Below are 12,147 nucleotides of genomic sequence, written 5' to 3'. Positions count from 1 at the left end.
CATAAGACAGCATCTGTGTGTCGACTGAACAACAACAAACACTCAGCTGACACTCAACAGCTGATCAGGGACAGATTCCTGCTGAACTTGTCGGCTCTTGGGAGAAGTCTGCTTACTATTTTGGCAGCGCTAACTTCGTACCGAACCATCCTAAATAAGGAATAAGTATGGTGGCCGAGAACCGCCATCGCTGCAAATAAAAAAAACGCTGCAAATAAAAAAGGAAAACGCTGCAAATAAAAAAGGAAAACGCTGCGTTGCAAATAAAGCGGGGTTTTTTTATTTGCAGCGACCGCTGCTTTTTTTTTATTTGCAACGCAGCGTTTTTCTTTTTTATTTGCAGTGTTTTTTTATTTGCATCGTTTTTTTTATTTGCAGCAATGGGGTTCTCGGCCACCGTAAATAAGTGACTAATAATAAGAATAAGAATAAGAATAAGAATAATAATGATAATAAAAATAATAATAATAATAAGACTGTAGCGTAGAAGTGTATCCGGTCCAGTCATCGTTCATTCACAAAACCTGTTTCCACAGCAAAAAGTCGCATTTTCTTTTATCGATACGCTGAGAAATCCACCCCCTCCAAGCGTAAAAACTTTTTTTTCGAATTTTCGGCTGTTTTTCGAATTTCTGGCGTTTCCATCCAAGTTGGAATAGGTGGATGGAAACCCAGCTAGTGAGGCCGAAGAAGCTTCAGGTCCTGAGGCAGCAGATGATATGGAGGCCAGAAGTCTGAGCCACAGTGCCCTGAACGCATCGCCGTGACCCGGGAGGCGTCGTGTACGTACGGAGCCCCTGAAGGGACACGAGGGACAGAAATTAAACCTCCACCGTCTCTCGGCAACCTTTTGCTTCAAATGTAACTCAGCCAATCAGATGATTTCTGCCTCGCACAGGGTCAGAGAGACGGTCCTGCAGCCACAGGAGCCCAGTTTGAATCCCAGACACTGCGATTGCAATACCATTCATAATTTAAATTTTTGTATAATGATGTTGATTTTCATTGAAAAAGATGTTAAAATGACAATAAAGCGATTTCTGCCTGTGGACCAAACAAGCATGTTGTTTTACAGCCAGGGCGTCTCTGCAGCGCGATAAAACTTTATTTACAACAGCGTTTTGTCACACATTTCACATCTATCAAAATACTGCAGCTTCTGCGATTTGGCTCCTACAGTAATAATCCATATTGGAGAACCAGTGTATACATGACTATATAGACCGAATCACAAACCATCTCAGTTCAGTTCAACGTCGCAGAGAAAACGGGAAAAAAAAAACAAAAAAAACAACAAAAAGTAGCAGCTGCTAAAAAAATTGAAGAGTAAAGAAGGGCTCAGATTTTACAGATTCCCAGAGCAAACTCGCTCCTTAAAACAGCAGTTTGCCAAAGAATCGCTAGATGGCGCTGTTGTTTAGCATTTGGTTTGTCAAAGACATTGGCTCAGTCATGCAGAAATATAAAATAATCAGAAATCCGATCAAATCAGAAATGTCAGATTTTCCAGACCAAGCCAGTGGCCTTAAAGAAAAGATTTGAGCCTCAAAAAAATCAACATAATTCTGCAATGTCATGCTTTCTCATCATTTTTTTTTTTTTTTTTTTAAATTTGATTCATGATCACCGTATTGAATCGTGAAGCTCACAATGTGGTCACACTGTAACGTGAGAGAAGCGCACTGTCCCATCGCTTATGTTGCAGTTACATGTCAAAACAAAGTGTGTTCGTCTGAGAGGCAGAACGCCACCGTTTGAGAGGAGAGACGTGATTTCCGCTGCTTTTTCCTCCAGAGGAGACAGAAATAAGAGGCTGATATGACGATGATAATGATGAAGGTCTCTCTCCCTCTCTCTGTCTCTCTCTCTCTCTCTCTCTCAGAGTTGGACGGGTCTTACCCTCCGTACGGCTACGCTGATCTGCCTCTGGACACTCTGCCGCTGGACCCCGACCTCCATGAACCCTACATCCCCGACATGACCTACGACCCGAGACAAGCCTACCCTGAACCCCTCTAACAGGTGCACACACACACAGACACACACACACACACACACACACACACACACACACTTCAAGTGGATTGAGGTGATTTTACTCCTTTTTTAAGTAAAATAAATACATAAATTTGTCTTGGTAGCACTGGTGGAGGAACATACTGACAAATACAATCCCATAGTGACTCAGTATTTACATACATACACACTGCAAAAACTCAAAATCTTACCAAGAATATTTGTCTTATTTCAAGTCCAAATGTCCTATTTCAAGTCAAAATATCTCATTACACTTAAAATAAGACTTGATCACCTAAAAAACAAGTGAAAACCGTCTAAAAACAAGTTACTTCTGAGTTGGTCCCTTTGCGGCAGGACAGCCTCCACTCTTCTGGGAGGCTTTCTGCCAGATGTTGGAGTGTCTGTGGGAGTTTCTGCCTGTTCGGTTAGCAATCTGCGTTCTAGTTGATTCCAAAGGTGTTGGATGGGGTTGAGGTCGGGGCTCTGTCACTTTACGTGGTGCCGCCCCCTGGTGGCCGAGTCGCTGTGGTTCCTAAATGCTTCCACTTTGCAATAATCCCACTTCCAGCTGATGGTGGATTATCTAGGAGGGAAGAAGCTTGAGCAGCTGACTTGTTGCAGCGGTGGCTTCCTGTTCCATCACTATTCCAGCAGCACCTGGAACTCAGTGAGCTCTTTTGAACCAGACGCTCTGTCACTGATGTTGGGAAAGGCAGACTGCATGGCTGCTGCTGGAGGTTACACACCTGTGAGGACGGGACTGAATCAAACACCTGAAGTCACTGATGAAGAGCTGTGGGTCAATGCTTTAGTCCATATAGTGTTTAAAGGTAAAGACTATTTTTTTGGCATTTCTGCTGTATTTGATTGTCACAGTAGAAAGAAACAGGAAAGGCAGGGCAGAAAGAGGTGGTGACATACAGCAAAGGGCCTGGGCTCGGATTCAAACTCACAACCCTGCGATCAGGACTCAGCCTTAACAAGTTGACTTCGACACCTGCCGAAACACAAAATGTCTCTCCACTACCTGGGTCCTCGCTGCAAATCCGCTCACCTCAGAGAGTCAGCGACTTTGAAGTGGATCAATATGGAGTCCAGGCCGGTATCTAACCCGTGTTACTGTAACTTTGGAGTTACAGCACGTCCTTGCCCACTGACCCTGATTTAGTGCCCAATTCAAAGTCCTTTCTAAGTGAGGAGATAATTCTCTGTTAAACTCCTTTTAAAATTCACCTGTAAATCCATCGCTTCCTGGACATTTGTCCCTTTTTAGTTTTTTTTTTTTTTTTTTTTTTAATCATTGCCTTTATCTCTTCTGGGGTTATCAATGCAATCAGATTTTCATTTTGTCCATCAGTTACCTGTGGTGAGTTTATTCCAGATAGATATTCTTTAACTCCATTTTGCTGAGTCAAATTATTATCAGAACTATACAGTTTTTCATAGTATTTTACAAATTCTTATGCAATTTCTTTTTTTTTTTTTTTTTTTACCTTTTACCATTACTTCCCTAGTTTGATTTTTAATTGCTACTATGTTTGATTTTTCCTGCTGTTTTTTTTTTTTTTTTTTTTTTTTTTTTTCGATTTATAGGCCAGGTTTTTCATTGATTGCTTTTGCCCCACTATCAAACTATTTCTGTTTTGTAAACATCACTGATTTTTCTACCTCTACAGTTAATAATCTATCCAGTTCACCTCTAAGTTTATTTAACTTGGTTCTGCAAATCAGAACCATGTCCTTTCATCTTGTGCTTCAATTCCAGTGTATTAATTGATTGTTCCAGATCCTTTATTCTTAACTCCCTTTCTTTTTTCTCATATAAGGCAAATGGTATCGAACCCGTGGTGCACATAAACAGGGCCATGCTGGTGATGTTGATTTGAATGGGAAGGACCGTTCAACTCCATTTAAGTTCTGTGGTTTAGTCCGAGTGAGACGGACGTGCATGGATAAGGCTCCTCACTCCTGTTCTTTCAACATGTCGCTGGTTCATAGAGGCGACTGAAGCAAGAGAAAATATCTCATCAAATTGCCAGATGATTTTTAGAAAAAAGAAATAAGAAGAAAAGAAGATAAGCTAGACTTAATAACATCTGACATTTGTTAGATGCTTTTCTCCAAACTGCTTCACGTGGATGCGTCTGTTTTCCATGTGTGGCTCCAGTTTCCCTGACAGACAAAAACCCTCAGATGACAAAGGATGAAACATTGCAAGATGCATATTTTCCATTGCAACACTTGATCTGATGTGTGATCTTTTTTTTTTTTTTTTTTTTTTAGCTGTGATTTTGCTTTCCATGTGCCTTTAAAGGGTGACTTCATCCATCATGCACGATATTCATCTCAAGTGCCCAGCGTGTGCTGCCTTCAGTCCCTGATGAAGAAACCTTTACTTGCAAGTCTTTGTGGTAAAGTTATTAAAAAAAAAATTATAGTCTGGCATCCGTAAGTTTACCTTTTCAAAACAGCAAATTTTCCATTTAATAGCCGATCTGTATTCTTTGCTCTGTATTTCACGGCCTTGAGCTTGAGCGACTTTTAAAATGACTGAATGCATCTTGTTTGGAGCATTGAATATTTGATGCAAAGCTCTCTAACCTATTTTATTTGTATTTTGTATTTTTTAGCGTCATCTCACACTTGTGGCATTATTGGCATTTATGTTTTATTTATTAATATTTTATGTTTAACCTTATTTGGACCGGCAGTGGGTGAGGGTTGAGGTTGGTAACAAAATATTGAAGGACATTCATTTCCATTTGCGTCATATTTGTGCCTTTTTGTGCATCTAATGTTCCTTCCAGTAAAATATTATGAGTAAAAAAAAGGTCATAATATTATCCTGTGTAATCCCAGGCTCTGGTATCCAGTCGTACGCTCAGCACTTCTCAAGCACACGTATTTTTGCACAAATTTTCTTGGACTGCTTCCACAAAATCCAGTCATGAAGCGTGCGCGTGCGTTTCTGTGGACGAGCGGCTTGTGCACACACGCCTCAATCCCTGTGCGTGAGAGGATTTAGCATTTTTAAATTGGTAAAATTATGGCCTGGCACACAGTGAGTAATTGATACAAATAAAATCCATTATGGGTGAAGTGTCCCTTTAACTTGCACAGCTCGTTTGAAGTGCCTCTCATATTCTAATCTTGTTGAATCCCCTCAGCTGGGAAGCGTGTTTGAGCATGTTTTTATATATTTTTTTATTTATTTTTTACAGGAACGTATAAAGGAGACGCATACTGAGAAGGAGAGGACAAGAGCGAACCACAAGACTAAAGACGGGACGAATGGACGGAGGAACGAGGAGTCGAGAGGTTTTTAATCACCAAGGGAATCAGCCCTTCCCCCCGGGGGGCTGAGCAGAAATCCCGCTTGGCAATCAAGAACTGATAACGAAAGAAAGATCATTTATTAAAAAAAAAAAAAAAAATACAAGAGGTTTATTGTTGCTGTAAATGAAAAATGTTACTTTGTTATAATGTTTTACTGTGGGGTGGGACGTGGGCGGGGGTCTGAAACTTTAAGGCGTTGTTCCACGTGTAGCTTTCTGAAGCAATGAAATCAGGCAACGTGGCCTTGACTTTATGGTTTTGAGCTCTGAGCTGACAATGCGTGTGTGCGTGTGTGCGTGTGTGTGTGTGTGTGCCTGGATTAGTGAGCGTTTTCAGGTAGTAATCACACCCTGAAAATCATGGTTGCACATTTTTACATCATAGAAAACCCAATCTGAAGAATTTTAGCTTTGTGTTAAAGATTTCTAGCAACACTTCAGCTGGACATCTTATTTTGGAAGACGGTCCTTCAGTACTTGACGTCTTTCAGTCGAAATTGCAATCAAATACGAGCCACTATTTTACAAAATCAGTGCTGGCATCAGAGTAAAGTTCATCATGCAAAAGTATCAGCAGTTACAAAACCCTCGTTTGCACAATCCTGTCATTTTAGAGACATCATATTGTTTTTGTTCTCTGGAGCTCTTAATATTAGGTAACGTCGGAAAAAGTGGGTAGTTTTAGAGGAAAAAAAAACCCGTGCTTGGTGGCGACGCTGCCGATTTTCATTGCTTCCAGATGTTACCCGTGCGTCAGAGCCTTTAGCTGCTGTCTTTTAGATGTCTCCTCTGTGTATTTGAACAGTGCACATGTCCCAGGGTGTCCATGTGTGGTCGTTGCATGGCAGTATATCGTGTGCTCATCAAAATACTCCTCACCCTTAACTTACATACTGAAAAGAGACACCTGGGGTTTCGGAAACCCCCCTTGTCGGGAGCCATTTCGGATCTCGCCGGCCGTTTCTGAAAAGCGGTGTCGGAGCTGCTCGGCGGAGGCGGCGCTTACATCGCACCGGACTACAAATCCCAGCCTCACCCTCATCAAGTGGATATTCTGGTCAAAGGCTCAGCCCGTGCTAATCGGATTAGAAACATCATCCATCATCTCGGCAGACTTCAGCGTCAGGAGGACTGCGTCTCGGACGCCGTCATGAACACGACATCATGAACTAATGACAACACTTACATCGTGCTTTGACATAACGACAAACAAAATACTTTTTCTACTGGTCTTCACCGCGTTGTGTACATTATCATAATGAAAGAAGAGGGTTTTTTGTTCGTTTCTTTGTTTCTTTTTTTTTTACAATATGTATGATTGTGTGTATGCGTGGTGTTTGGGTTGGGGGGTGGAGGAGTGAGGGTAGTTGATTGCACTGCTGAGAGAAGGAGAATAAATGAGCTGAAGAGACTGATAGAATGATCACAGGTGAGGAAAAGTGGCCCCTAGCGTCCCCTGCTGGTTGTGTTCAGAAATTGTATCAGTACAGATTAATAATTGTTTGTGAATAATAAATCGAATTAAGCAGAACAATCAATCTGAAATTATGAGGGTAAAGGAATAACTGGGAATGACTTCCCCAGCCTGAGACCAGATGTTGGATACCATCCTCTCCTCTGGACGTCCAGTGGTTCAACTCCTGTGGGTAGCATTTCCTGCTAGCTTAGCATAAAGACTTGAAGTCTATGGGAGTCGTTAGCCTGGCTCCGTCAAAGTGAAAAACCACTGGACATACGGAGGTGAAAATGGTATCAAAAATCTTGTCTCAGTCCGGGGAAGTCGTGAAAAGAGTGTTTTGCCCAAAATGTTGAGGTATTCCTTTAAAACCTTTAAACTACGATGAGTCCCTTTGCAATATATAATACATAAAACTTGATTTTGCCCTCGGGTGGCGTGCAAGCAGTTGCAATCAGTAAAGATGCTGATGGTTTTACACAGAAACTGAATCTCTGTCATGTCAACCTAAGTGTACATAATATATGTAATTTAATTTTATATCAAATCCCCTACAGAGACCTGAATTTTGTTGTATGGTCTCGTACAATGACAATAAAGAATCTTGAATCTTAAATCTTGAATCTTGAATCTTCATGCCTTTCTAGGTAAACAGTGCCACCAGGGGGCAAAGTTTTTTTCCTTCCCCATAGATCAGAAAAAGAAAAAAACTATAAAGTGGAAGGAAATTGCTGAATAGTCAGTGATTGGTGAATGCCAAAGAGATTTATTTTGTGATGATAATCCTGCTGCGGCTGTTTGTTCTCTTTCCTCAGCAGAGAGCGGGGAGGTGTTGGAGGTGACGGGCACGACCGTGTACAGACAGTTTGCGGGACGAGGGTTCAAGAAAAACAAAATTAAAAAAATTAAAAAGCATCATCTGCAGGATAGACTGTCTTCTAACAGCCAACGACTCCCACTGACTTCAAGTCTTTATGCTAAGCTAAAATAAAATGCTATCCATAGGAACTGGACCACTGGACGTCCAGGGGTGGAAATGCATCTTGGCTCAGTGTGGGTAGGTCCAGGAAAAAAGGGTAATTTGCCCAAAATGTTGGGGTATTTCTTTAACAAATCAGCCTCTCGGGCTGTTTGCCAGCTGTTGGGCCTGCCACCTGCTGACCCTCGAATACTGGTTCCAGGTGGGCAGAACCTGAGCCGCCAAACTTTGACCTGTGCACGAGTCGTAAAGCGAGAGAGAGATGGGAAACAGGAAGGATGGCACACAGGGGGAGGCAGACTCTGTTGGTGCAGTAAAACCTCTGAGTTAACATTTCCAATTGATGCTTAGCAGAGTTGGCTGACTTCACACTCAGATCAGGAAAAGAAATGTCCTAAATGTCCGTCAGATGCCAACTAAAGTAACTAAAGCTCCGTATACTGAGCGATCTGGGCTGTTTTGGTGCGTGTCCACAGGATCAGTCATTTCCACGCTTCCCATTCATTGTGAGTGTAGGCAGCTGTGTGATGCATTCTGGTAGCGTTGTGTTTCCACAGACAGGGCGTCACGTCGGCGTCTCTTCATTTGCATAAAGTTGAAGGCAAGGCTACTTTATGCAAATTATGAGGATCCGGCACGACTCTCCGCCGCTGGAAAAAGTCCCGCGAAACTTTTACACGAACCGTCGTCAATCTGAAACGAAGACAGATTGCAGGGTTTATTTCTGCCTCAGATGTTTTCGGAAACGCATTTCGGTACTTTCGTAGTATCAAAGAAGAGGCGACATGTTAGTCCGGTTTGAAATCAAAGAGAGGACATACCAGCTAGTGAAGTGCACGTCCAATCCGGCACAGATGGGAAGTGTTGGTTACAGGAGAGAGCAGCTGTCAGTCATCAGGAGTGGCCACGCCCATCACGCGTCCGAACCTGGGAAGTGGCGCAGCACCTGGTGCCAAACACACGCACCGTTACGACCTCAGCTCTGCGCTCTGCACGACACGGACCGACGAAGCTGCGGCGTTCGGATCCTGACGACTTCATCTAAAGTGCCTTGGTGCTCTTGTTTCGCGCTTTGACCTTTGACCCGTTCATCATTTCAGTCTAAGTTGAATCGTTCAGCTGTGTGCGCACGCCGCTAGCAAGCATACTACCGCGCTGTTGTGTGTGTTGATGGTCGGTTCGAGTAAAGGCCCATTCATACCCTACGTAAAAGACGGAAACGGAGACGGACGGAGCATTTCATCCGTCCTGTCCGATCATTTCGTCCGTCATTTTGCACAAAGCGGGGGAGCTTACGATTACGGACGAAACGGAGCAATACCAACGGAATTCGTGGGGGCAGTATTGAGTTTATAGTTATTGTCATCAAATCACCAGAGTCACGAAGAAGATCTGCAAAGGCATTTAAAAATGGAGCGTGGTGTTGCAACTTGTCAAAAGTTTTTTTTTTTGTTTGTTTGTTTGTTTTTTTGTTTTTTTTAACTTGTTGACAGTTGGGGCGGACATCCTGAAATACTGGAAATGCCGCTCATCATCCATTTCCCGCATTGGCAGCACCAAACACCAAAACTCCCCATAGAAGGGGCAGCTGAGGTTTTAGTGGCCTCACGTTCCACCGAAATGTGTGTTCTTTTATTGCAAATACAATAAAAGAACTTCTTCCACAGTCGCCGTGTTTTATTAATGCCGTTTTATTGGTGCTCGGCACTGCCATCTAGAGGAAGTGTTGTGCTAACGCGCACGCCAACACAAAAGACGTACGGAAGTATGAAGTGTATAAACGTAGAGGACGGACGGACAGACGGACGGACGAAAAAAGGGTATGAATGGGCCTTTAGACGATCGCTAGCTGTAGAGCCAATGGCGTTGCAGGCGTATAACCGCGCTAATCCCTGATTGGCTGCCTGGGTTATATTGTTCAGGTTCAAGTGTGGCCAGCGTCTCACTCCAGCAGACGATGAAACAAGGCGAAGGCAGTCGATATCAAAATTGCTGACTTTTTTTTGCACAGTAAAGCTGCAGGGAATATAAAAAAGAAAAAAAAATGACAAAAGTAAATTGTGTGAAAGGCATGCATTCTCTTTACACGTCTTTATTTGAAAAACTTTCTGAATTGAGTGAATCAGCCATTACCCTGCTGCACAATCAAGCGAAACAAGGTATTAAACGAGAGAGAGAGAGAGAGAGAGAGAGAGAAAGATAAGGATGAGAGACAGTGTAGTATACGTCTGAGGGGGAGATATTACAAAACAAAACAATGGATATGCATTTTTTTTTTTTTTTTTACAAAAAGAAATCTGTTTTAAAGGTTGTTCCTTTTTTTTTCAAAATAAATGAAATATACCCCACGGAGCTGGCTGTGCTTCATGTCTGCTCTCCTTTCGGCTGCTGATGTAATGTGAATATGGGTTTTAATCATATTCTGGGGCTTCAGACCACGATAAAGTTTCTGACCGAAGAAAACTCACAGCCAACAGAGTATGAAAGCCTGGGCCAGTGCTGCCAATGTTTATTTATATACTGTTTATATATTAATTTATTTATTTATTTTCACGAACTTGAGTGCTATGCCATGTAAAAGTCCACTACCCAGTCATCATGTACAGAGCCAGCCTTTTCTTCAGACATCAGACTCACACCAAGGTTAAGTCACTGCGGTCCTCCAAGGTTTTTCTGTTGGATTGTCGCCTGCAGAAAAGAAAGAAAAAAAAAACTGAGAGAAGACACTGGTTTCTCTCCATCAGTCCTTGATCTGAAGTCGCTCCCACATCTTCAAAACTTCCATATCAAAGTCTGGAAGCGTCAGATTTCGCGTCAAAGCGGGGTGACGTGGGCGGAGAGGTGAAGGACGAGGGGATGCAGTTCCCACATGTGTCCACTAGATGGTGCCCATTCCACACATCGTCTATCCATCAAGGTGGGGGAATGAGTGTGGCTTTGAGTTTCAGTGACAGAGATGTCACATAAAAAGGGAATAGCAATTAAATAAATTAATAAAAATAATTAAATAAAGACTCAGTCCAGAGTTCTAATCTTTTTTTTTTCCCTCAATGTATGCTTGGCTACTTTCAAGTGTTTTTTTTTTTTTTTTTTTTTTTTCTTTTCTTTTTTTTTTTTTTTTTAGTAAATGTTGACATACAGATGCATGTTTGCTATTTTTTTCTTTCCATTCTCTTTCTGCAGCTACCTAGTCCAGGGCTGTGTCCGAAATCACTCACTCACTCACTACTCCCTACTCACTATATATGGAATTCAATGTAGTGGACTATATAGTGAACTCAATAGTGGACCGTTTCGGACACTACTACCACTACTTCGCCCGTTGTTCGGCGCCGTTCCGCAATGCATGACGGGATATATTGCCTGGTTAGTGACCATCGGATGTTCACTACATTTCGCGGTGGATTGTGGGATACATCCAGTGGACTATATAGTGAACATTAATAATCACTAAACATTCGGACACCCCTACAAAATGGCGTAATCACTATATAGTGCACTATATAGTGATTAGGGAGTGATTTCGGACACAGCCCAGGTCTCCCTTGAAAAAGAGTCTCATTTGGCAGGGAGAGTCAAAGCACTGAAGGTTTGCCCTCGAACCTGCAGTCCACCCAGGCCTTTCTGCTGTGGTTCAGACAGAAACTCGTCAGATCAGGCTGCTACAACTTCAGCTTATACTGAACTGACATGAACATAGATTAACTGTAAAATAATATGATGACAAACTACTAGAGGACATGCCTTTACGAGCCGCAGTCTGACTTCTCCTCACTGAAGCAGAGGGCCTGTCGGTGACCAAAAGTCAAAGTAGCGGCTTACAACATGTGCACCCTCTTTTTAAAGCATTAATAGAGATTACTGAGGGGGCCTTGTCAGTCCAATTTATTCAGGCTCAATTCTGAAACTTAAACGGTAAACTACAGGTTATTTTTCTCCTTTAATAAACACTTGCAGTAATAATGACAAGAAGAATAAGAAGTTAAACATATCTGAGTGTGAGAGCCATAGTGAGAATCTCTCCTTGGAAGTCTGTGGACCCACTCAGAGAGAGAGTGTGTATACAATTTGCATGTGTGTGTGGTTCCATGGTGTAATGGTTAGCACTCTGGACTCTGAATCCAGCGATCCGAGTTCAAATCTCGGTGGAACCTGAGTTTATAGACGAGCTTAGTGATGTTTAATTTCTGCTGCAGAATGTAAAGGGAGTACTATTAGTGAGAGTAGTGTTTTTATTGTTGAAATTTTGCTTTTGGAATTACACACTCGAATGAATGAATGAATGAATGAGCGTCTGCAAAGCAGGAGAGTTTGGCTGTGATTTGGTTCGGTGTGTGTGACCGCTGCCATCTGAAACG

At 42.3% G+C, this 12,147-nt stretch overlaps 1 protein-coding gene and 1 non-coding gene across 2 annotated transcripts in view; both read left to right on the top strand.

The window, feature by feature from the left end:
* Nucleotides 1-5,458, top strand: part of LOC115363212 (junction plakoglobin-like) — a 63,072-nt gene extending 57,614 nt beyond the window's left edge. The window contains exons 15-16 of the mRNA XM_030057321.1: nucleotides 1,883-2,022; nucleotides 5,241-5,458. Coding sequence (XP_029913181.1) covers nucleotides 1,883-1,981 — 99 coding nt within the window. The 3' untranslated portion in view covers nucleotides 1,982-2,022; nucleotides 5,241-5,458. The remainder of the gene's footprint in view (nucleotides 1-1,882; nucleotides 2,023-5,240) is intronic.
* Nucleotides 5,459-11,871: 6,413 nt separating this feature from the next.
* Nucleotides 11,872-11,943, top strand: trnaq-cug (transfer RNA glutamine (anticodon CUG)). Its single transcript has one exon. It is a non-coding gene; the product is annotated as a tRNA-Gln (tRNA).
* The last annotated feature ends 204 nt before the right edge of the window (nucleotides 11,944-12,147 follow it).

The sequence above is a fragment of the Myripristis murdjan genome, chromosome 8, assembly GCF_902150065.1.
Source record: "Myripristis murdjan chromosome 8, fMyrMur1.1, whole genome shotgun sequence".
Taxonomy (NCBI): Eukaryota; Metazoa; Chordata; class Actinopteri; order Holocentriformes; family Holocentridae; genus Myripristis; species Myripristis murdjan.
Note: the sequence above shows the minus strand (reverse complement) of the source record. Positions and strands in the feature narration are given on the sequence as shown.